At 31.2% G+C, this 26,157-nt stretch overlaps 3 protein-coding genes across 4 annotated transcripts in view; 1 reads left to right on the top strand and 2 right to left on the bottom strand.

Moving 5' to 3' along the window:
* The first annotated feature begins 276 nt into the window (after window positions 1–276).
* LOC146540868 (RNA polymerase-associated protein Rtf1-like) lies at window positions 277–15,545 on the top strand. Of its 2 annotated transcripts, none has more exons than XM_085196138.1 (19): window positions 277–435; window positions 1,411–1,528; window positions 3,047–3,253; window positions 4,076–4,139; window positions 4,378–4,497; window positions 4,629–4,807; window positions 5,282–5,377; window positions 5,805–5,980; window positions 6,568–6,679; window positions 7,575–7,701; window positions 7,973–8,078; window positions 8,444–8,575; window positions 9,180–9,308; window positions 9,690–9,802; window positions 10,117–10,285; window positions 10,891–10,989; window positions 11,141–11,239; window positions 11,617–11,734; window positions 12,089–15,545. In XM_085196138.1, the coding sequence occupies exons 1-19, from the start codon at window positions 367–369 to the stop codon at window positions 12,193–12,195; spliced, it is 2,340 nt and encodes a 779-aa protein (XP_085052264.1). In that variant the 5' UTR covers window positions 277–366; the 3' UTR covers window positions 12,196–15,545. The 2 variants fall into 2 exon arrangements, with proteins under 2 accessions (XP_085052264.1, XP_085052333.1); XM_085196207.1 differs by having other exon boundaries at window positions 5,285–5,377.
* A 181-nt stretch (window positions 15,546–15,726) lies between these two features.
* On the bottom strand, window positions 15,727–17,085 carry LOC146540869 (U-megalopygitoxin(8)-Mc8-like). The gene is made up of 2 exons (XM_085196311.1): window positions 16,951–17,085; window positions 15,727–16,681 (listed from the first exon to the last, which is right to left on the bottom strand). The coding sequence occupies exon 2, from the start codon at window positions 16,656–16,658 to the stop codon at window positions 15,780–15,782; it is 879 nt and encodes a 292-aa protein (XP_085052437.1). The 5' UTR covers window positions 16,659–16,681; window positions 16,951–17,085; the 3' UTR covers window positions 15,727–15,779.
* A 1,038-nt stretch (window positions 17,086–18,123) lies between these two features.
* so (SIX homeobox 1 protein sine oculis) overlaps window positions 18,124–26,157 on the bottom strand; it is a 33,146-nt gene continuing 25,112 nt past the window's right edge. Inside the window, exons 6-7 of the mRNA XM_085186311.1 lie at window positions 25,166–25,224; window positions 18,124–19,455 (exon numbers count right to left, since the gene is read on the bottom strand). Coding sequence (XP_085042437.1) covers window positions 19,320–19,455; window positions 25,166–25,224 — 195 coding nt within the window. The 3' untranslated portion in view covers window positions 18,124–19,319. The remainder of the gene's footprint in view (window positions 19,456–25,165; window positions 25,225–26,157) is intronic.

Consider the following 26,157-nt stretch of genomic DNA (forward strand, 5'->3'; position numbering starts at 1 on the left):
AAACTTTAAATATTGTCAAATAAAAAAAGACTTTTGTAATCGTAATTGGTTAAAAAATATTTTGTGTAGTATAATGATTAATCATGATGAATAAATTAAATTAATAAATTATAAATCTTTGTCATTACTATATACGACGAGAATAAATTTATAATCATTAAACTTTTCTGCTTCTGAAATATGAAATTGATAATAATAGTAAAATTAAATGTTTTTTTTTATTTGTAAGGAAAAATTGTGCTAGCTTCTCGGGACATAATTCTAGACAGCTAGCAACACTCATTATAGTTGGTTTTAGTTGACGGACGACTTCGTAACGTAAAGAAAAAATCGCGTAACGTATTTCGTTGATAAAAGTGCACCAAAATGGCCAAAAGGAAAAATAAACCGCTCATAGATTCGGATTCTAGCAGTGAATGTTCAGATTTAGATTCTGTAAGTGGATATAAACATTTAGTTCGTAGGTTATACTTTCTTAGGTGTTAGCATTTTCCACATTCCTTTACTATTTTGTTCTATTCAGGCCAAGATCAATGCTTGAAAGATCTAATTACGTCCAATGCGCATTAGTGAAAATGTTGCAGTTAAAAATTACTATTTGGACTTCGAAAACCATCAATATGTTTCATCCAAACACGATGTTTTGCTTAAAAGTTTCGTTTACAATGGCTTCATTTGGCATGACTCATGAAAAACAGACAAAAATTATATTATAACCTTTAAAAGGGCAGATAGTAGGATTGTATAGAGATTTTATTTTAAATAACTATGAGAAAAATATTTTAACAAAACTATGAGAATAATATTATATAATAGCTTAACAAATTTGAAAGCAGAGGTGCTAGTTATATTTCTAATTTCCCAACTTTTTGCAAAATTTTGAAAATATTTCCTAATTATTTTGTGGTAGGTACATAATATATACTTACACAGTACACATCAATATGTGTATATACATATATAGTCACTATAATGCTATAATTATACCTTTCTTAATATTATATTTATAAGTATTTTTCTTAATTACAATTATTAAATAATTTTTGATTAAAGTTGGTACTCTCATTAAAATTTTACTGCATTATTAATGCAGCTAATGAATACATTTTTAAATATGCATAACTTTTGTGAAAATACACAATAATATGCAAATTATTATTGTCATTGTCATGTTATTTTCTGTATTCATATTATAAATATATTTCGTAAAATCACTAAAATTAAGGTCACCATGATGCTGCAGTATAGCATCAGTCTGTTAACCCAATCCTTGTACAGCCTTTTCTACAATTTGATGTCTATTTCAGACTCTCTTGTAACATGACAAAGAGTTGTATTAAGTTCCACCACTCAATATACAATTCCTTTAAAAATCATATATTTAATTAAGTTCTTAATATTATATTTCAGCAATTCTTGAATTTAGCAAAAAAGAAAAAGAAACCTGGTGACTCACCACCACAAGCTCCAAAATCTAAAAAGTCTTCAGGCAGCGAATCAGATTGGGATGATGATGACAAAAAGAATGGTTAGTTTATAAGTTAAACTGTATTATTTACCATTGTGTTATATTGTATAGGCACAGTGTTATTTTGTATATATTGTAGGTTTGGTTCCCATTAGGGGGAAGTTCAAGCTGACTTGACAATAGCATCTGTCTGCCCATGCTACATACAAAATAAAATGTGAAGCTAAAAAAAACTTCATGTACATTGTACATTTTGGGCTAGACAGAGAAAATTTGGGATAAGTGATCATTCTTATGCATTTGTCCATTTATGGACACTATATGTTCATAGAGGTCATGCTTGTTTTTTCTCTTTTTTTCACAAATTTACCCCATATCCCAATTATAGCAGGGAAGGCAGAGAGACCAACTTGCGAGACATTTGACTTGCCGCACAAATTTGTTACCAGAACGAGGATTGATTCAGGAGGAGTAACTCAATGTCTCAGTATTAATTTAAACCAGAATAATTCATCCCTTGGCTGGCAATGAAATCCTCATATGTTGCATTGTTCTTTTTTTTTAATTAACAATAATAACTATTCAAGAATACTTATCAAAGGAATAAATAATTAATTTTTATACATATTAATGTACTCATACTTAGATCAATAAAGTCATTTATATTAATTCACTTTATATTTTGTTTCTTTAAGAATTATTACTGAAGTTTAAAGTTGTGCAAATTATATTTATTGTTTCTTTTTAAGATTCCTTACCTCAAAAGGTAAAAACAGAACCCTTATAAGAACATTTTTCTACCTCTCAAGACCATTTATCTCAACGTCGCGAGTAGTTATCAAGCTGAAATTTACATCTAATATTCAGGTCTCTTAATCACAGAAAAAATCAAGCACCAATACAATTTGAAATAATCCTTCTAATGCCGGCTTTGAAGTACATTCTAGAAATTAAGGGTTCTAGATGGAGATCTTTTCTTATGATATACAATCTATTGGTACATTATTTGAAAAATCTCGGTGTTAGGAGTAGGATAAAAAATATAAAATTCGCAGATGACAGATTGAACCTAGTGTTAAAATAATCTCGGACTCGACACCGCGCCTTTTCTCAAATTACTTAAATTTACAAAATTTCATAATTTCACCAACTATGATAAAAGTAATATATCCAAAGTAGGATATATTCATCAGATATTTAGATGAAATTACACATAGATAACACAAGTTCAGGCTTAAAGGAACCTCTTTAAAGTGAAATTATTCTTGATTGTTCAGATAATCTTTTTCGCTTACCTAAACAAATTAGAAATGATCTACTAATATCGTCGTTAGTACGTTTTGGATGTCAACTGATGATAGACAGATCTAAATATTAAGAGAGTGTATTGGCTGTTGGTTCAATTCCCACTCAGGGAATAAATTATTTTCATTTCCTTGCTCTAGTAAGAAGACATTACAGCACAAACAAAATAATGAAATCGTAGGAAACGGATTGTCTGAAAACTAAAATAGGGGAACTTTGATGGATGATGGGGAAACTATAAAAAAATTCAATTACAAAATTTACCTTTTTTAGACAAATCATCATCGTCATCGGGTTCAGAATCACCATACAGTGATAAAAGTGATATATCCAAAAAGGATGATCCACCCAAAAGTAGGAAAAGTTCATCAGATCATTCAGAAGAGAAGAAGAAGGTGGAACCGAAACAAAGTGATGTCAGAAAGAGCACAGATAGTGCAGGTTCAAAGAAAAAAGATACTTATAGTGAACCGGAAGAAGGTATGTATTATTTTATTGAACATTTAAAATGAACTGGTGATGGCTCATGAATTTATTTATAAAAAAAAATCAAAAAAAAATTCTAAATAAATTTATTACCGTTTTATGATTAACTATACTAATACAATTTTAAATAATACAAATACTATCTAACATACATGCATCAAGATCATTCTTTCACCGTCCAGTACGGTGAACGAGTCGTGGCCGCTCTTATGTTAAGAAGAAGATTAGATTTTTGGATTTTGCATATGGCATTTGATACATTTAATTATTATCTTCCCTAGTAAACAATGCGTAACAGTTCAAAAAACGCAATGAAACCTTTAAGGTTAAAATTTTTCAAAATCCCTTAGTGGGTGTCCACGTTATGAAAATAAACATCTGTCCAAATTTCACATTTCATCAGCGGTTACGTCTTTGCGTGCATCTTACCTCAGTCAGTGGGAACATCTCCTTTTATATATATAAATGAATATTAACAAAGGTAGAAAATAATTGACAGCACCACATAAGTAATTTTGTAATAAATCAATACTCCTTTTGAGATGTTTCTTGAGCGCTATAATCTAAGGGTTTTCCAACGTCAAGGGTCCCCTCAGGTTGTAGATGTGCATGGGCAAAAGTTCCGCTTACAAACAGTATAATCAGTAGTTCAACAGCTTGTTTGTCACATATTGCGACAATATATTGTGTGAAATCTAAGAATTAATTGAAATTATTTTAATATTTATAATTTTTTTTTTGGATAAAGTAAGGATCTGCGTCTAAAAACCGTCCTAGTGATTTTTTTAGCTTTAAAATGTATTTTTTTTATCTTAGGTGAAGTTTCGTCACACTCATCGGACAATGATTCAGTAGATTCAGAGGAAGAATTCGACGATGGGTAAGAAATTTTTACTTGTCACCATTTTCTTTTTATATCAAACTAGCTTTTTCCTACGGTATTGTCCCCATACACAAAAGAAAAACATGACACATTTTATATCATAATATATAGGTGGGGTTATTGTTTACATTTAAAACAATTATTTCTCTTTCAACGAATCCCAATAATTTTTTTTAGAACATTTGAATACCATCTATAATATTCTAATTGTAACCTGTTTAACATTTTTGAACAGTTACGATGAAAATCTAATGGGCGACGAAGAAGACAGAGCAAGACTGGCTGCTATGTCCGAAAAGGAAAGAGAACAAGAGATATTTAAACGCATAGAGCGAAGAGATCTTATGAAAACTAGGTAAGTATAGAAAACACAATGTCTGAAAAGTGGGGAACGGAAATGTCTTAATACTATGTTCTCAGGTTCCCTCTTTCTACCCTACTACGTGCTGGACACAGCATGAAATTAAAAAAAACTTTTTCACTCAGATGGGAAATCGAACGTAAACTCCGTTTAGCGCGGCGTTCAGCTGCGGAACGAGGGGCATCCCCCGGAGAACTGGCGCGGCGTAGAGACGCGCGGCGCAAACGCAGAGACCAGAGGGCGCAACGGGCTCTGCGGGAACGGGAGAGGGAAAAGGAGCGGGAACGGGCCAGGGAGGAGAGGGGTTAGTGGGGTTGAACTACCAGTTTCGCTGTTTTTCTTTATTTAATTGTACTTGAGGAATGAAGTGTTTTATGTAAAGGGATATTTGGAATTAAAATTAATCCATAACCATACCTTATGAAGTTAAGGGCTGCTCAACTGCATTATATAAGCATCCAAAAATTTTTGTGTTGGATTTTTTTGTTCTTTTGATTCATGTACAAAATGATAAGTGAAGTACTAATTTCAATTAATATTATAAATAAATATATATATTTAAAATCAATGTTGCCAGTTTTAACCATTATTAACGTAATTAATCTTTATTTAAAAGTATATAACTTTTTTTAATTGTACATTACTATCGACGACTTGTGGCTACTCTGAAGCTAGCCATAGATGGCTGTAAAGATTTGAGTTTAAGATTTCTCGTCGGCTAGTCATACTGTAAAATTATAAGTTGCCTTATGTTTATTTGTTACTATTTTCTTTATAGTAGAATCAGAAAAAGAAGAAGCAAAAGAACCCGAGAAAGAGAAAGAGAACCCACCGCAAAGTCCCGGTGAAATACACAATGATAATAAAGATACAGGTGATATTAGATTTTTGGAAATGTTATTTTTAGAAAGGAAAAAATAATAGAAACAAAAATGTTCTATGATTCTCAATTTTAATTTTGAGACGATTGTTCCATAATGGGATTAATGTGGGTTTGACCTCCCATTGTGGGAGAATGAATTATTTTTATTTCCCCAATCTGATAGACAGCGCGGTGTTGAATTCCGCGACTTAATGCACGCGGGTGGTGCATGAGAAACCTCTTAACTATAAGGTTTTCTCTGCCTGTCACACTACAGTGTAAACGAAAAAAAAGGAAAATCTGGAAAATTGTGTAATGTGTGAGGAATAGGGTGTATTAACACTACATTCATTTTCCCTAACTCCTATGTAAGGTATACAGCGTGAAGCTAAGAATCAAACTAATCAATAATTTTAAAAATACAAATAATATTCTACAGAATGTGACACAGAGAGATCGGCCTCTCCCCTATTCGGTGCCAAAACTGAAAGAAAACGAAACGTAGACGAATCAAGAGTGAATGCTATGGCGTTACTGCGAGCTCAAAGAGACGCGAGGGCGACCAGGGTCGAGGTGAAGCAGAGGAAACGACTGGAACAGGCCAAGGATGACGACGTGAGTTGTGTTTGTTGATGTGTCTGTGTCACCATAGCGAGTGAACGAATGAGCCGATTTGATTGCTGTTTTCATTTTATTGAAAACTTTGTTCTTAACTATGTTTTATGAAAATTGAAGTATTATTTTAAGAACTACAAGCGCTTTGCCAAGACGAGATAATGATTTTTTGGGTCGAGTATCCAAAATGGTTATATAAATGCTATTTGTCGAGTTTACCCTACTTTACACGGTTATCCTATTGTTATAGTTGTTCTATTGATATATTTGTTCTATTTTAATATGTTATAGATATTTCAAATATTTATTTTAACAAAATCTAAAAAATCAAATCAAAATCAAAAATATTCAGTTTCTTATATCTTAAAGATCTTAAACATTTGCTGTACTATTAATTTATAGTTTATGCCAAGTAAATGTAATTTCTTCTATTATATAACATAATTGCGTAATGAGTGTCAGAGCTCAACGCCGTTCTTTACCTCTTTACCAGTTTGAGGAAAATTAAAATTTAATATGACGACACACAACAGCCTCATATTAAAAAAATAATTAGTTGTAACATACATATTTTAATATTTTTCTAGGACGCGGACGCGGAACTTATAGGTGGTACAAGTAAACAGAGTGTCAAGTTAAAAGCCTCTGATATATATTCCGACGATTCAGGTTCAGATTCAGAAGATAATAAATCACAAGGTTAGTTTGTTTATTTGTTTTTTTTTACTTTTTATTTACTTTCCTTTATAGTACATATATCAAGGTAGGAAGTGAGACCCTAGTGTCTCAATTCTAGATACACTGTTGAATGCAGGCTGCGTTTTACTTTACCAAAGTGGGGAGGACAAAATAATTTATGGCCTCATCATCACTGAAATCAAAATCATTATATTTACAACCAGACCATATATTAGGAGAGCGCGCTATATTTGGGACACTCTATATTATTTACCCTATAGTTTCCTCCCATTAATTGGCACTTAGATTTTGTAGAATGTGCTAGAGATTTAAAGGTAATAAACGCTAAACTGAACTTACTATTAGAATTAGTATATAAATTGGTCACAGATAATGCAAAGACACAGATTGTAGATGGCTCAACTAAACAAATCAAAAATGTTATTAGTATAGTCTTTTGATCCCAATAACAACAGAAATATCCTGAAATGAACTACTTTAAGTTACTTTAAGGTGGACACGACTCTCACTATTTATACGTGAATAAAAATATCTTAAACTGTTTTATATTAAAAAATATTTTATTGAAATAAAATATATTTTTTATTAAAACTAGTTGGTAACTATAAGAGTGCTGATAATGGAATTGCCTTTCTCCAAGGTTGATCGGCTTTAATATAAATTAAAGTGTCCTCACTCCTCTGGCTCGTCTCCCACGATGCTTTGGTTCTCATGGAGTTTTTTATATGAAATTCCTTCGAAGTCGTAAATCTATCTCTTGACATCGGACATATAATCGGACATCGGACATATAAAAAAGCAATACGTCGTTGGGTAATGGAATACTTAACATAGAGTTCCTTCTGACTACCCTGCTATATGCGTGAAGCTAAATTTTTTATTTTTATATTAATAGGTCGTAGAAGTTCAACGAGTTCTTCTTCATCCGATGCAGAAGAGGAAGAGAAAAAGAGGGAAAGAGAAGTAGTAGAAGTGAAATACGCTGATACAAGGGACCAAATTAATAAACTTAGATTGAGCAGGTATTATTTTAATATATTTTTTTTATTTGAAAGAGGAGTGAAATCTCTTAATACAGCATGCAGAGTAGAGAGGGAACCTAATGTTAAGACACTCCGTTCCCCACTTCCTGCCGAATTCTGGAGGCATTGCGTGTAGAGTGGTAGAACTCAATGCCATGCTTTGCCTCAATACCAGAACGAAGAAATGGAATATACATTTAAATAAGTATTTCATTTCCTCGAGTGGGGATCTAATCCACAACAATTTATTATATAGTTATCTGCTTCCCAGATTCAAGTTGGAGCGACTGTTGCACCTCCCGTTCTTCGCGCGCGCCGTGACGGGCTGCTACGTGCGCATTGGGATTGGGAACAACAACGGGAACCCCGTCTATAGAGTGAGTACGCATACGTGTATCTGTCTCTTTCACTCTTACTGCTTGTATATATGCTTGTCTTTTTAACTCTGGAGTAAGTAGTATACAGTAGTACTACTATATCTATCACGCTCTAACTTAACTATTTGTTGTTTTATTTACAGTTGTGTATGCGGGATGTATTTAGGTTTTTTTTTTCTTTTTCTCACCAACCTTGTAAAAAAATATATTTTCCTCATACGTATATGCGCATAAAAATATTTTTTTACATTTTTCATTAAAAGTGGTCTAAAAATTCTCAATAACTCTGTCTACTAATGAAAACCACATTAAAATCCATTGTGTAGTTTGAACGACTATTAATTTTATAACTATTTCTTTTTCAGGTAGCAGAAATAATAGATGTATACGAAACGGCGAAAGTATACAACTTGGGCAACACTAGAACTAATAAGGGGTTCAAATTACGTCACGGCACCCAAGACAGAGTTTTCAGATTGGAATTTGTTAGTAATCAGGTAAGAAAAACAACGTTTAGATAATATATAACTTATTTCTTATATTCTTATTTAGTTTCTTATACAGATATTTAACATGGTGGGCAGAGTAATGTATTTATTTCTTTTTTACCTTTAAGTGATAAAACTTGATAGACATTCAGTCTGTATATTTTTCTTTTCTTTTAGAAAGCTTTAAAATTCAAAAGTATTGTTCCAAAATTTAAGGCCAAGGATTAAACGACTTTTTGTGATGAGAGAGATCCCTCTAATCTCAAAAAGTGTGTAGAGCTTTTCCAATTAAAAATAATTGTTAATAATCCAATTAAAATAATCGATAACTAAGGAAACTCTAGGGACCAATATATATATAAATTAAACCCATATCATATACTCAGTAAATTTTTTCTTTAGTTTCTGAAATAATATAAAAATTCAAAAAAATATACGTTAGAGAACATGTGTTTCATACACATGTTTATATGAAATTTATAAATTATTTTGAAATGAGGTTATTTTGAATAAAATAAAAAAATAAATATTGTAATTTTATTTATGCTTTGACTCTATTGATATCAATTTATTTTTATATTATAAAGCTATAATAATTATTTGTGTTTTTTAGGAATTCACAGATAATGAATTTCAAAAATGGTACAAAGCAATCAAAGACGCGAACAAAAAACCACCCACTATGGACTTTGTTAGAAACAAAATAAATGAAATTAAAGATGCATTAATGTATGAGTTTAAGGTAATAACAATAATTTTTTTTTAGCTTCAAGCTGTGTCCCACATATTGCAAGATTGGTAGAGGGAACCTAATGTTAAAACACTATGTCTCCGTCATCCCTCCAAATCCACGAGAAATTGCGTTCCGAGTGACAGAACTCAACGCCGCGCTATAGCTATATATGCTAAAATTATATTTACATTTATATTCATGTATTTCCTACAAAAAAAAATGTTTTGATACACACTTGACTTCTCCGATATTTTATATTGATATTCTTTTTAGATAGATTTAACTACCTAATACTATAATTTATTTCTTCTATTTTAACATAATTCAGGTAAAAATTTTAAGATTTTTTAAAATTTTTATATTATTTGTATATTTTATTTCTTTTAACAGGAAGAAGATATAGAAAAGATAGTAGCTGAAAAAGAAAGGTTTAGATCGCACCCAACGAACTACGCCATGAAGAAAACGCAATTGATGAAAGAAAGAGATGTAGCACAATTACGGTATTTCTAATTTTTAGCTTCACGCTGTATCCCGTAGATACTGTGTTACCCATTAAGACTTCCGGTTCCCAATTTCGGCCGAATTCTGAATGCATTACCAACGCCGCTCTTACTATCGTTACCAGAGAGAAGAAATGAGAATATTAAATATTTCATTCCCTTGAGTGGGGATCGAACCCTCAACTTGCGCATTTTTATATTCAGTGCCACGGCTGGCCTCTTTAAATAAATTGATTGATTAATTAATAGGCTGTTGGATTGCTGAAAAACAATTTATTTATTTCAATTTTTCTAATAAAATTTAACAATTACAGCGGCGATGAAGAACTAGTAGCAGATTTAAACGCCAAACTACAAGAGTTAGAAGAAAGGGCCAGCGCTTTAGATAAAACTAGGACATCCTCCATACAAAGTATTTCATATATAAATAATAGGAATAGGAAATTGAATGTGGAGACTGCAGAGAAGGCTATAATGGAGGAGGTAATTAATTTTACCTTCACGTTTAATCACTCATATAGTAGTAAGTCAGGGGCATCTGGGGAGCTAGTGTTAATAATACATACCATACCCATTAAGACATTTCCAATCATCAATTTCTGTTGGTTTCTTGTGTTGAGTGGCGGGACTGCCACTGCGTCATGATAGCCTCTAAATAAATAATAGTTATTATATAACGTATCTGAGTGTATACGTGACGATCGTGGGTTCAACTCCCATTCAGGGATTGAGTTTTCATTTTCTACTAAGGTTAATGCGAACATTGTTCTATAAGTTTCAAAAATGTTTTTTCTTTAATTCTTTATATTATACTCAGATAATAATGAAAATATATAGAGATATATAAACCAAAACTCATGATAATACGTTCTAAGTAAATTAACATCTATTTAAAACAAAAGTAGATTAAATTTTTGAGCTTTATGACATTGAAAAGTAATGCATTTGTACAATAAAATTGAGCCAATGTCTAATTGTGTTTATTTTTATTTCTCCCCTCTAATAAAAAGGCGGCGTTAGTTCCGCCTTTTTAAGGTATAATAATTTCAAATGTATGCATTTTTATCTTTATATTGTATTTTTTTTAGATAAGAGCAAATAAAGGCAAAAAGCAAGACGATCCCTTCACTAGACGACACACTAAGCCCGTTATGAACTTCAAGTCCCACCAAGGGAACAGGTCGCAGGTTCGTTTATTATACTGTAACTAACTACTATTATATTGTATATTGCCCGTCTCTTTGAATTAAGATTTTACAATTTTTAAATTATTCAACGCTACCGATACGACATTTTGCTTATTAAAAAAACTTGTTTTTAAATATATATATTTTGTAGGAACTAATGAAAAATGAATTAGCGGCAGCGGAAGAGAGAAAGTTAAGGGAAGAAGAAGAGAAAGCAAACAAAGAGAAACAGGAAAGAGATAGATTAGTGGTAAGAGTTATATTTTTTAGAGTCATAGTAACTTGTGGTTGTGAATTCGATTTTATCCCACTTTTCTCCGAATTCTGGAGGCATTCTGTTCTGTGTTCTCTCAACGCAGTGCTTTGTGTCGTTACCAGAACGAGATAATGAAATGAAATATTAAATATTTCATTTCTTTGAGTGGGAATCGAAACCACAACATGTCGCGTTTACAGTTGCACGCTTATGCTCCTGAGCCACGACTGGCCTCACTATTTGACATTTATACTATTATTTGTTTATTTCATACTCATACTCACTCAACTTTCCACTCATAGTTTCTAAAAGGGATTGATTTATCACTTAGTTCTTTAAGAAAAAATAATAAGATAATTTCATTTTTTTAGCAACAACCAGAAGAAGATACAAGTAGTGTAAAAGAGAAAACTACCACTACGGACAGCAGCAGTCTCTATTCTTTACATGATTTCGATATTAATATTGAAATTGATTTACCAATACCCAGTAAGTATTGTTATAAGGACGGAGGACAAGTCGTGGCCGTCCTGAAGTTAGGCTTTCTAAACTTCATTTTTTTTAATCGGAAAGACACTCAAAAATTATAAAAATCATAATCAAATCTGTGCAGCCATGTATAGCGAACTTCAGGGTGACCATACTACTATTATTATTATTATTTTTTTTTATGAATCAAAATATTTGTGGCTTTGTCTTTTATCTGCGCTTTGCACGCGGCGTTGAGTTCTGCCACTCAATGCCTCATTCGAAGTGGGGAACGGAGTGTCTTAACACTAGGTTACAAAGTGAAGCTGATTCAAATAATGCTAATTTTTTTAATGAATATTTGTTTTTTTACAGAAACAGTAACGTCTCAACCAAAACAAATAACTACAAGAGTTAAAGAATCTGGCCCCAAAAGAGCTCTAAATCTCGACGAATATAAGAAAAGGCATGGACTTATTTAATTATATAAATAATTACAATTTACAGTTATTATTTATATATTATTATTATAATAAAGTAATAATAATTATTAGTAATTATATTATTATTATTGTACGGTAGTATGTTGTCTTTGGTCTATAAAGATAAATAAAAAAATCATTTTACTTTATATTCCATACATAATTTGTTTAAAAATAATTGTTTCATACAAAATTATATGTAGATCATATTGTCTTTCGGTTTTTTTTTCTACATACAAATCTATTACAAAGTGTAATTTTTAACGTTTTTTTTAATCTTGATAATTTTATTGCTTTTGTAAAAGAAAATCGTAAAAAAATTCATAAATTTTCGGAATAATTAATTTATCATTTAAAAATTTTATTTTAATGCAATAAAATGTTACATACACATTACTCAAAAATCTATATAGATTTATAGATATATAGATTAAATATTATTATACTTTTAATATTGTTTTATTAATTTAATATTGACAAACTATGTTTTATATTGTTTTAAATATGAACAAAAATATAACAGAATCGATTCCAAGTAAATATTCGATTATTACAAACTACATATATATAAGTCTTATGTATAGAAATTTTTGCATTTTTTTTCTTTTTTTTATTAACTTTCATTGTTAAATAAAAAAAATGTGGTAATAACTAAAAATAATAGCAATAATACATAGTGATAATTTATTATGTATTTACTTTAATGTATTTTTTTCTATGTTGTACATATAAAGAACATGTAAAGAATTCTTGTTAAGAAATGTAGATTCGATTTCTCGATTAAAGTTAATTTCTGAGATATTATGAATTAGCTATTTAAATTATATTTGATGTTTATATTATACCAATATGTCGTCACAACTTATTACTACGTATACGTATTACTACTACTACTACTGTTTTTTTAGCTTCACGCTTCTTCCTCCTGGCATTAATCCCGACTATTGCCAGGGTCTGCTTTCTTACTCAACCTACTCCATTTTGCACGGTCTTTTGAGTCCTGGGTGGATAGACCATTGGCTCTCATGTCCTGCATCACGACATCCAACCAGCCCTTCCTTGAGCGTCCGGGAGGTCTCACTCCAGAAACTAATAAAGCAAGGCACTTGCATCCGACATAGTTCTTAGGCCAGCGCGTAACGTGGCCAAACCATCTCAGGCGACGCTCTTGGAGCTTATCCGCTACGTCACGGACCCCAAGACTATCTCGAATGAATGTGTTGCGTATGCGGTCAGACCGCTTTACGCCGCACATCCACCTCAGCAACTTCATTTCCGTGACGTGAAGTTCCTGAGTGAGCCGAGCTTCACGCTGTAATCCGCAAATATCAAGATAAGCAGAGGGTACCTAGGAACCTAGTGTTAACACACTGTTGCTATTAGGGCACTTCTCGAATTTCTAAACGAAACCCAGCGCCGTGCTCAGCTCATGTTGTCAGAGCTAATAAATTAAAATATTAAATATTTCATTTCCTCGAGTGGAAATCGAATCGACAAGCTCTGACTGACTGACTGACTGAGACAATAGCAATCGCGCGCTTGTTCCCCTGCGCCACGACTGGTCTTATTTATTTTAAATTGTTATAAGTAAAATATATCTTTCTCTTTCGATAAAACCTTTATTTTTATTATTCACTTTCAATATTTCAAACTTTAGTTACTTTCGTTTTTTTTTACTAAATATGTATGTTATTGCAAATTAATTTTTAATTTATTATTTAGCTTAAATATTATAAAGGTAGGTATGTAGGTTCGATTCTGCATTAAGAATTCTTTATATGACATATGCATATAGTTATATTTATAATATCAACAATATAATAGACAAATTCAAGTTGCATAATGTTAAAAATTATTCTTTTTTCATATATTTATGTTATTTTTATTATTTTTGTAAATAATTAGAAATTGAAGGAATGTTCTTTTTTGCAACGGTTTTAATGTGAAATGGTCTAACGCATTTTTTAAATTATTTTTTTTAATCTTAAACATTGTATTCAAAAACACTTCGTTCTCCGGATCTTAACGCCGTGATTTGTTTTAACCGATAAGAGGAATTTTGTAGTGTAACTGGAGAAAGTGTGACGTTAAATTCCGCCGTATAATTCTTAATGTCAAAGTTACATCAGTTTCTAGTACATAATTTATAAATCAAATTAAAATACGACTTAGGCCATTTTCCTATAAAGAACGCGTTAGCTAACATGTTGTAGATATAATATGTATGTTACACTATTATTGTATATTCCGCCTTTTTATGTTATTTCATGAAAAATCACTATGTTAAAATTATTGAAGTATTGAAAATTTATATAAACTTTCATTTTTTTTTTATTCTAATTATTTAAATATTAATTAATTTGTTTTGTGCTAGTTAAGTTTATAATTAAATTTGAAGTAATAATTAAATATTTAATTAGAAATAACATGTCTACACTGTTTTTTTAATATATTAAGTATATATTAATAATTAAACATACGTAAATTTCAACGTGATAGTATAGAGAGTTCAAATACTAGATTGAATTAAAAATACGATATTACAAGCGACTCAACCGCCGCTTCGGTGCGCTCTAATCTCTACTCAACACGCAATGTCTATGAAAAGAAAATATACCACGAAGTGTCTTAACACTAGGTATCCTCTGCTGACCGTTCTATATAAATATGTTTAAAAGTAATTTCAATATTATCAATACAATGTAGACATGTTTTCTTCTATGTAATGTAAAGTTGATTACGTTTAAAAGCCATTATAGCTTCGTGATAAGGAAAAAATCGACAAAAAAAATAATAAAAAAAATCACAAATATGGCCAAAATTATTGCATATTTGTACTTATGCCGTTTTATACAAATAATATAATGTGACACATAATTTTGAAATATGAAAGTGAACAACTTCTTTTCTATTTAATTAATTGTTGATCGTAGAAAAGTTATTTAGAACTCTTAATCATTATTTTACAATTTTTTTATTTTGTTTAAATTTCATAATTTCTTGTGTATAATGCTCTCCCTAAATGTGATAAATAAGATAGATAACTTGAATAAAAAAAATCTACATACATTTTCCAATTTTACACTAATATTTCATATATAAAATAAATACTGACTCGTCTATGCTTCCTTTGTAGGAATATACAGGTTCGGTTCCATCTGATAACTATTAGATAACTTACTGGTATGGTATCTTGAGAATTTCTTGATATCTGTTGGATAAGTTATCGGTAACTTATGATTTGGAAAGACCTTAGTGTAATTTAGTATAGTTTTATTTATTTTTTCAATAATGAACAATACCTACGCCGTACGTTAGGCTCGAATTGCTTAATAAATTTGTAAAGCAATTATATGTTATTTTATTTTTTGTATACATCGTGGTAAAAAAAAGCCTTGAAAAATTCTCTGGCCTTTTTTAAGAGAGATTTTGGCTTAAATTTCAAAATTAAAAAGTTAAATATATAAATTATGCAAGATAAACTGACGTAAATGAAAATTTAAAGAAGTAACAAGGAAATAACACATCAAATTTGTAAGCTAAAATCAATATATTACTAAATATCAGCCAAAACACCATAAATATTACAAAACTTTCAAAAGCACAGTCTTAATGACTTCACCGGTAACAGCATCTTTGACTACCACCCTGGGGTCAGTGAACTGAACGAAATCTATCACCTCAGATGTATGGACCACAGTCTTCAGACCGCCTGAAGCTAAAACATTATTTATATTGACCGACCAGAATTTGTGCCCCTTGTATAATTTATTGAAATTCATAGCAATGTAGCCGTCTAAACTGGTTTCGTAGTCCACTCTGATAACCATTTCTTCCTTAGTTACGTATAATTCGGTCAAAACTTTTTGTTTTGGGGCTAAAGTCAATTGGACTTGTGAACCAATGGTCATTGGCATGTATTTGTCGGTATCTTCGCCCCATTTTGATAGAAAAGTAAGGAAGGTAGGCTCGGTCTTCATATCGAATTCATATAAAACATCTTCGACGTTTAATTTTCCGTCACTATCCCATTTGGAAGAAACCGCGTTTGTGACGTATTCAAACATCTCAGTGTTAAAAGATTTTTCTGTACTACCCTCATTTAAGAATTCTTTAGTTTTTACTAAAACTGGTTCAGATTTTGCGGACAAAATTGCAGCTTTTTGGGGTAAAACAATGCGTCTTATTTGTTGCCAATTCATAGTCTTGAATAAATCACCCCATGGCGTCGGGCTTTGTAGATACACGTTGTCGGGAATCGAACCAAAGTATTTCGCAATAGTTTGCTTCACCTTTTCATCGGTCAGACCGAAGGTTTTTCTTTCTTCTTCAGTTATTAAATTGGTGACACTACCAGAAATGTGGACGTCACGTTTGTTATCGTTAGTTGTTGATATATCGACATTTATTTTAGCGTATATTGTGGGTATTATTAAAAATATTGCAAGTAATTTGGCAACCATTTTCAATTGCCTTTTGAGGTTACCTAGAAGAAAAAAATGAATAGTTATAAATTATTATTAGATATGGATAAAGAATTTAAAAGTGTTAACAAAATAATTATCCTATACGATGTAATATAAGGGATTTGGGTATGTATATTTTTAAAAAGTCGATGGACAGGACATAACTTATTTCCCAAGTGGAATTCGAATCGACAACCGTCGCGTTTACAGTCAGACGCTGCGACGCAATACCCTCAATGTATAATAAAAACCAAATATAAAAAAAATATAATTAAAAATAAATACTTACCAAATAAGTGAAGGTATAACAATCTGTGTTGATAATATATCTCTTTCTTTGATTCAATTTCACTTTATATACTACTTTTTTCCAAAAGTACAGTCGGGTGCAAATTTATTATGAAAACGTATATTGATAAAATAAAACCATGAATAAATTTTATAACTAAAGATAAATTCACATTCTATTACTATTTAAGGACTTTTTTTTTTGTTTTACAATAACAATATTTGTTTCTTTATCCAGTGGCTCGCTTGACAAATACGATGAATGTGAGATGATATATGTTTTCGTAATGTAAATTTTCTTCGATAAATAAACAAAAAAAAAACACATAAAAATAATTTCTTAACACTAGGTTCTTAAGCATATCCTGCTATGTGCAAAATACATCGTGAAGCTATAAAAAAGAAAATATAATAAAGTACCCATGTACTTATTTCTTAAATTAAAAATCAATTAAATATATACTTATATATATACGTTTATAGCACAAGTAAATATTAAAACAAAAATAAACAATATATTAGATCGACTGTACTTAAATCTCTACTTTTCTGCCAAACAGCAAATCCATAATTTGCGTCAATAACTTAAAAGTGACCTAGAAACTGCACGCGGTCTACATCAGCCTATTTAATGGACTTAGAACACGTACGCTATTAAATGTATGATAGACTATGTTAATCATTTGAATTAAGTCTATATAGTTTTATAAAGCTAATTTTTCGGTTGGGCACACTTATCTCAGAAAGAGACCTAGGCTCGAATTTAGAAAAAGCTCGAGACCCTCAATTTTTAGCGCCTCCTCGACACCTCGCAAAAAACCAGATAAGCATCTGGCTTTTTCTTTTGAAAATGAGGCGTCCTCAATGATACGCGGTAGATACGTTGTGTTAAGTAAAGAATTTAAAATAGTTTCTTATAGGTACAAATATTTGCAAATAAACTATCGTTTGCAATCTGTCTAAATAATTGAATAGTTCCAACAGCAACCAGCGAGACGTTAGTTTTAGATATAATCATTCGCGAGGGACGTAGAAATTGAACCAAGGACCATTGCGTATACAACTAGGTACCTACTTTCAATCTGTTGCTTGTATGCAACTTGCATACATTGTGAATGATATCATTATCCTGTGAATTTAGATTCAAATTTTTCAAATTACAATAAAACAAAACTCTAATTTTATACGAAATTTATTTAATTTTTACACTAATTTTACAATGATTCATATAAATTAATTTTACAGTGATTCATGATTCATTGAACTAGTAGCGATTCAAGGTATTAAATCATTCAAACATTAAATATACACTAAAATTAAATACTTATATTATTATTTACACTGTAATTAATCATTACTTTTTATAATAAGGTAAACGTCTGGATATTAATAGGAAATGTATAAAAATCGAACATTATCTAGTAAGTAATAAAAACAAATAATAAATACTAAATAAAATGAAAAATAATGTATATAATGTATACCACATTATTATTTCTGATTGAATTACTATTAAAAGTCTATTAGGATATTTCAAGACTCTTTATAGTTTTAAGAAACCAAAGCAAAAGAACTTTAAATCAATGTTGGCAAAATTATGCTAAAAATATTTTTTAATAATAATTTTAACAGTTTATGGCTCAATTCCTAAGCTGAGTATTTATATATATTTATAGATGATGAATAATATTCTTTTATGTTATTGTTATGATTGTATTTAATCAATATTTATGCCAACATTGATATTAAAATACAATAAAAATATAAATAAAAGCTGATCTTATAAACTATGTTTATATTTATTGCAAAGGAATATACAAAATATCTATTAATTACCTATTAGGTATCAAGAATCAATCAAAATGATACTTTCATTGACTTAACAAATAAAACTAACTCTCATTTTATTTATTAAATACTATACAAGTGACTAAAATATATAAACTGTTTTACATTAACTGGTAAATGTAAAAAGTTTAAATGAAAAATTACTACACGAACTAGTAAATGTAAAAGTTTAAAATGTAAAAAATACTAGTTGTTCCTACTATTATGAAAAACTAGGTGTATTTTTGTATATTCACATGCTTAGGTAATTTTTAAGGTATATTAATTTATGTTAAGACATTATAATACAGGCTTTGCATACAATTTAAGGTAGAAAGTTGACTCTATTTAATATAAAAAATGTGATGCGATAAATAGATTTTCTCTACAATTGGAAAAGAACTAGAAAAAATAATTATTATTTTTGTCTGTACCAAACAAAAATTACAAAAGAGGTATAATTACACATAGGAAAAATTGTCAAAATTACCAAAAAAAAAAATACTCAAAATTACCAAAAATCTTTTAAATTTACAAATACCGTCACGTATGATGATACTGCAGGTGAGCTAAGGGGTGTTCGTATAGGGGGTAGAGCGGGGCCGCGTGCGCGCCCGCGTGGGGCGCGTCGCTGTCGTCGTCGGTGGACGAGTCTAGTTGCTTATCGCCCGTGCCGCCGCTGGAATGAAACAAATTAAGATAATAATAAAATATGGATTATAGTTATTTATGTATAATATAGGTAGTTTAGACCATGTTTATTAATACAACACCGCGCTTACTTAAATTAATAATTCAAAATTTACATACCAAAAGACCATTTTTTAGTATTAACGACAGTTGAATTGATTACAAGCTAAGTAGTAAAGAATTACAATAATGATTGTTTGTTAAATAAATGTTATTTTGTAAACCATTATTAAGAAACATTACGATGTTATTAAGTGTATTCATATATTTTTAATAATTTTGTTCAAAAGGTTAAATAAAATCTATCTTAATCTTAATATTATGAAGCTAGGTATTATTTTGGTCGACTGCGCTAATCTTAGGAAATACTGGTTTGAATTTTTTTTATATTTCCATTTATTGCGGAATCGAATCGATATCCTATGTAGCCACGGACCGAAACCATAAATAGTAGATCATGTTTATCAGTTCGGTAACCTACGCGAAATGGGCGTCGTCGTCAATAAACAATCAGACTTGGATTACGACTCCGACGTCTAATTGCATAAACAATAATTATAATTGCAATCATGAGGCCAGTCGTGGCGCAGGGGCACAAACGTGCGACTGTAAGCGCGACCGGTTGTGGGTTCGATTTGAACGGAATGTCTTAACACTAGGTGCCCTCTGCTTACCCTGCCATGAGCGGGATACAGCGTAAAGCAAGAAAAAAAAACAAACAACCAACAACTCCCAAATATAACTAAAATTTAAATAAACTGCATTTAATAAAAAAATGCATTTTCAAAACTATCAGAGAAGTAGAAGAAGCCCTAGTATCGTATTTCGGTCAATACATCGCTCACAAAGTGAGTAGTTCGCTTCGAAGCAATGAGGCCGAAGCGATCTGACGTACGCACACTGACAGCCCGCCCCTAGGTAACGTGATACGGGTGGAACGGCCATTTTTGTTTTATTTTTTTTATCTTTTCTTTCGCGCTAGACGTAGATAAATATTGTTTAGAAGATAAAACTTTTTTAATTGTTTCATTACAATCGTGATGCAATTGTTGGATTTACCTTAAATTTAGGTACAAATCGCTTTATAATGTGCGTTTAATAATATTAATACATTTAAAGTGGCTATGGCTATTGACTTTATCTAAAATAAATGGAATTTTCTACTAACATTACTGTATTAAAAAAACACGTTAGGGTCGATTTTATAAAAAAAAAATATAGATCATGAGTTCGATTCTCATAAAGAGCAAATACCATAGTAATAAGTATGAGCATTACTACACAAAATATTAATTGTAATCTATTATTCTATTATAACATTGAAGAATTTGTTGGCTTTTTATGTGCTAATCTCAGTAACTACTATCTCTACGTCCATGCATAGAACCTCTAGGTAGTCCATCTTTAACGGCAGACCCACCTGCGATCTGATGGAGAATATGTCAATGCTCACAATTATTACTTAATATGATTTGACCAAGACTCCATAAGAGCGAAGCGACAGACAAAAACTAGTACTTAATAACGACTGTATGAATGACTATGACACGTAATGCCTCAAAAAAAAAATAGCGGAAAGTAGGGGACGGAGTGCCTTAACACTAGGTTAGTGACCCGATTGTCCGATGACCGATCATTATAATACAATGTTTGACTAATTAAGAGTTGAGATGTATGACTCATCCACAGACATCAAGTCTACTTACGTAATGACTTGGACTCTCAAAAATGTTATATGCTCAATTAGCATTTTTAACTGTTACAACGAACCAAGCCACAGCAAAAGGAAAAAGTCATCTAAAAATAATTTAAATATGCCCGGTGTGCAATTTAAAAAATGCCCATCGTGTTATTTTTTCTTCTCATACTCGTAATACTAAAAAAATATATAAATAATTAAACGTACACCTGATCGCAGTTTCATATCCTGCTCATGAACCTATATAATATTAATTTAAGATTGTGGGTTCGATTCCCGCTCGGGGGAAGCATTACATTTAAATTATTTTCGTTTTCTCGCTTTTATAAACAAAGCCAGGTATTCAGTTCTGCCACTCAACAGGTCGACACGTTTCGAAAATTGGAAGGTGCGTGGGAAACAGAATATCTTAACACTAAACTCTCTCTGTTTAACTCCTCATGTTTCGGAAAGAGCGTGAAATTGATAATATTCAAAATACTCAAAATGTCTATTTTGACGGAAAGCGGAGACCGTAGTGACGTAACATTAGAATTTCTCTGGCCGCATTCCGCAAAATGAAGATTAAAAACACAACAAAAAATTATAAAAAATAATTGAATAATCGTAGTGACAAAATGAACGGTGACACTAATAATAGAATTTATTTTGTCTGTCTACAGAGATCATAAAGAATAACTATGCCAATGAGCAGAGATGGATTCTTTCCCATTTTTTAGCTTCACATTGTATCCCGCATATAGCAGGGGAGTCAGAACGAACCTAGTGATAGAACACTCCGTTCCCCACTTGCCGTTCAATATTCGAGACATTGCGTGTTCAGTGGCAGAACTCAACGCTACGCTTTGTCTTGTTACCAGAGCGAGGAAGAAGGAAATGAAAGTAATTAATTTCTCTGAGTAGGATTGAACCTACAATCGTCACTTGTACAGACAGAAGCTGTACTGCTACACCACGTCGCCTTCGGATTTTTATCTCTGCGACTGTAGATCAAATTATAATTCCATATAAAGAAAGTATTATTAACCAGTTAGGAATTAAGAAATATTTTTTAAGTATTTTATTTTGTTTCTCCGAACTTTAAAACGTTAAATGGAAAATCCTGCTTTGTGCCCTTCCATTAGAAATTTTGAGAAATCCTCACTTAGTTTCCTTACTCTTCCCATCTTGCTATGCCAAACTTAAATCTTCATACATACATGCTAAAATTAAATCTTCTAAATCCTATAACGTTGTCTGTCCGTTGTCTATCAGTCACTGAGCAACAAAGTACATTTACATTTGTAGAAAGATTAATTCTTTATTTTTTTTTCTGATCTGTACAGTTACAGTTTAAAATATGTTAATTTGAATAGTTTCAAAACATTAATTTGCTTCTTAATTTCTTTAATTTCACCTATCTCATAAAAACCTATTGATGCAATTTTATTCTCCACATTTTAGTACAATAAAGAATATTATATTTATGTTTATATATGCATCTACAATCATTGGACTGTCATTAGCATCCCAAATATGTTCAGATAACATCAAAATTATCAATTTTAAGGTATTTGTTGTTCTTTTCATAATTTTACTAATAAAGGCAATGGCCACATTAACCCAAGGAGGTCTAATTTTTTTAATTCTTTTCTTAATTCCAAAGTCGGCAATGGGAGCACCGAAGCACAAATTTCCAGTCGATCGAGCGAAAAGATTTAGAAATTGTGTTTTAGACAATAATGGCGCCGTTCTTAGGTATTCAATAACTACCTGTTCCGTTCTGGTACAATGAATTTAAGAGGATAATAGATTCGGTTTTTTATAAATAAAAAAAATATAAAATGAAGATTTTGATTTAAAAAAGTTTATCTTAATGGGTATTAGATTTACCTTTCAATTGTATTGTAGTACTCACTTTATGGATATATGGTTAAAATTATATTCAAGAATTTAATGTCGTCGTCGTTACTATACTTTTACTTGATTTTAAAAATGTGTAGGTAATGTGTTTTTTCTTTCCTAAGGTCTACGTATTTCTTATTTCGAAAATGTAAGAAATACGTAGTAAATACGTAGAGATATAATAAGTTTATTATATTAATAAAAATATTCTACTTACAAAGTGTAAGAAGAATATTTTAGCCTACTTTTTTTACCTACTTTTTGACTTTATTTTACCTACTTTTTTGTATTATTAATATTGCTCAAAAATGTAATATGCATTGTTGTTACCGTTATTAATTCTAATTCAAAAATTACAGCAAATTTCTCCCAAAAAAAAATAGAAAGTAAACAATTTTTATAAAAATTATAAAAGAAAGAACCAAAATTTACTAACCCGAAAAATTATATTAAAAAAACAAAATAAAAGATATTAACCACCGAATACGTCCCTGTTAGCTTTTAGAGCGCAGATGTGGCGGTGTCAAGTTACGTATTTCCGTCTCGCTTGCACGCATAGCGCCGTCCCGCTCATTGCAAACACTTTCAAACTACAGTGTTTATATACGGACGGGAAATTGTATGAATTTTGTAGCCAAGTTTATAATTTATATGGTTTTGTTTTAATATTCCTCACGCTGTATCTCGCATATAGCGTGATAGACAGATAGGTAAGTGTTAAGATACTCCATTCGCCACATCCCGCCCACTTTTGGAAACATTGTGTGTTGTTTGTTAACTTGTAAATACTATATTTTATTGATTCCATTTAGTATTTACAAGTTAACAAAGTCTTCACGTTAGAGAACATCATATCATAACACAATAACCCAAGATTCCAGAGCCGCCAGACCTTCGTCATTTAACGTACAATAATAAGATTTTATATGCCCTTAGAAATAAAAGCAACTTCAAAATAAACATAAATTCTGATTTGATTATCAAACTGATATAAAGTAACACGCTAATCATGCATTAATCACGCATTTATCAGGGCGTGCAAATCAACACTAATGAAACTTTCCACCCGAATTCGTGTTCAGTTGCGGAGCTTAGTGTCTCATTTTGTCTGCCTGGAAATCAAACTGACTACCGTCACGTTTACAGTTACATGATGTCCTTCTTAAGATCCCTGCTCCACCCGATTGCCTATTATTATTTATTAATAAATAAATAATTGACTTTAACTGTGTATCACAAAATTTGGACCATATATTGGTATCTTTTAACATTCAATAAGCAACCTTAGTATCTAAAAAACAAAGTATAAAGTAATTTACTATACATTTTGTAAAATATCGTATTACGAAGCCTAATAAATGATCCGAAATGGCTCCTTTCAACATTACTCTTCGTAAAATCAAATATAGTAAAGGTTCCCCGATAAAATATCTATACTATTAATAAGTTAACAGTAAAGTATATACAATTCATTAAAAAAAATAAGATTAGGCAAAGGGAATCTGGTGTTAGGACACTCCGTTCTAATTAAGACTTTTCCGTTCCCGACTTTCCTACGAATTGTTGAGCCTTTTCGTGTGCGTGTTAAGCCGAGGTATGCCGGGTTACCAGAGCGTAGAAATAAAAATATTAATTATTTCTGTGCCCCTCGATTGGGAATCGAACCCACAACCATCGCGTTTACATTTCATAGGCTTGTGCCACTGCGCCACATCGGCTTAAATATTTAAAAAAAAACTTTTTTATTTGTTAATGTACTTTACGTGTAAATCTTATAAATTATTTTTTATATTTTCTACCTACACGTATTTTCCATGGTAGGTATGTTCATAGTGACATGAAGTCTCGAAAGTAGAGAAAAAAAAATGAGGAACGGAGTTTCCTAACACTAGGTTCCCTCTGTCTGTTATATTATACAGGATATAGCGAAAAAAAGTAATTTTAAAACTTAAGCTTGTTGCTATTATATTGTTTATGACCGACTGTAATAAGCAGTAGATATAATAAGTTTATATCAAGTAAACTGACCCAACTTACCTGACTGACCTACCAGTATAGGTCTATAGGGAATAAATGACACTTTTCTATAAATATTACATATTAATATACAACTTACCTGTCTTTATGTTCAGCTTGTCTGTCTCTCTGTCGTCTGTTTTTAAACCAGTTTGACACCTGCAATAACATATATAGCAATGTTACTATCTACAATTGATGATTGATTAATTTTTTTCATTCAGGTGTTTTATTTATTTGTTAAAATAAATAAAATCAGCTTCGCACGCAGCAGGGTAGGCAGAGGGAACATAGTGTTCCGTTCCGTTCCCCACTTTCCGTTCCCATTGCGTGATGTATGGCGGAACTCAACGCCGCGCTTTTTTGCCTCTATACCAAAGCGAAGAAACGGAGATATAAATTTAAGTTAATATTTCGTTTGCTCGAGTGGGGATCGTGTTAGTGTTATCACACATTGTCTTTTCACGCCTTACCCCGCATTTGTAGGATAGGCAGAGGAAATCTTGTGACAAGATACGTGGGGAACGGCCCCACGCACTGCATCTCAATTTTGAGACATTACCTGTTGAGTTAAATGGTGGAATTCAACATCGCGCTTTGTCTTTTTACCAGAGCAATGAAAATAATTGATTCGTTCGAGCGGGAGTCGAACCCACGACCGTCCTAATTTCAGTCAGACTCTGTGTCACTGCGCTACGGCGGGCACGATCGACGATTCATAAACGAATGCATAATTTAGAGGCTTTTTTAAATACTTTGATAATGATGATGATCTACCTTTTTTCTACCTTTTTATTATCTATCTATTGGTTTTAATTGTATTTTTCCAAGTTTATAAATCAATTTTCAAAAAATTATTAACACCATGCCTAAGCACGAACAATTTTAAAAACAATATCTGTCTGTCCGTCTTTCTGTTGTCTAAGCTAATCTCCGGAACAGCTGATCAAATTTGTAAATTTGTACCAGGGTAGGTAGAGGGAACCTGGGTAATATAATCTGCACCTACTTGAGGCAAAACGAAGTAAGAAATTATTATTCCTTTAACTAGACTGTAGAAACAAGACATTTTTTCAATGAAAACTTAAATAT

This window comes from Heliconius melpomene, chromosome 1 (genome assembly GCF_056956725.1).
Source record: "Heliconius melpomene rosina isolate 202511_hmr_F chromosome 1, ASM5695672v1, whole genome shotgun sequence".
NCBI classification, from domain to species: Eukaryota; Metazoa; Arthropoda; class Insecta; order Lepidoptera; family Nymphalidae; genus Heliconius; species Heliconius melpomene.

Excerpts from the sequence above, each read along its gene's own strand:
- LOC146540868 (XM_085196138.1), top strand. The coding sequence starts at position 367 with ATGGCCAAAAGGAAAAATAAACCGCTCATAGATTCGGATTCTAGCAGT. Across the intron at positions 9,309-9,689 it reads CATTAATGTATGAGTTTAAG|GAAGAAGATATAGAAAAGAT; the intron begins GTAATAACAATA and ends TTCTTTTAACAG. Across the intron at positions 10,990-11,140 it reads ACCAAGGGAACAGGTCGCAG|GAACTAATGAAAAATGAATT; the intron begins GTTCGTTTATTA and ends TATATTTTGTAG.
- LOC146540869 (XM_085196311.1), bottom strand. The coding sequence starts at position 16,658 with ATGGTTGCCAAATTACTTGCAATATTTTTAATAATACCCACAATATAC.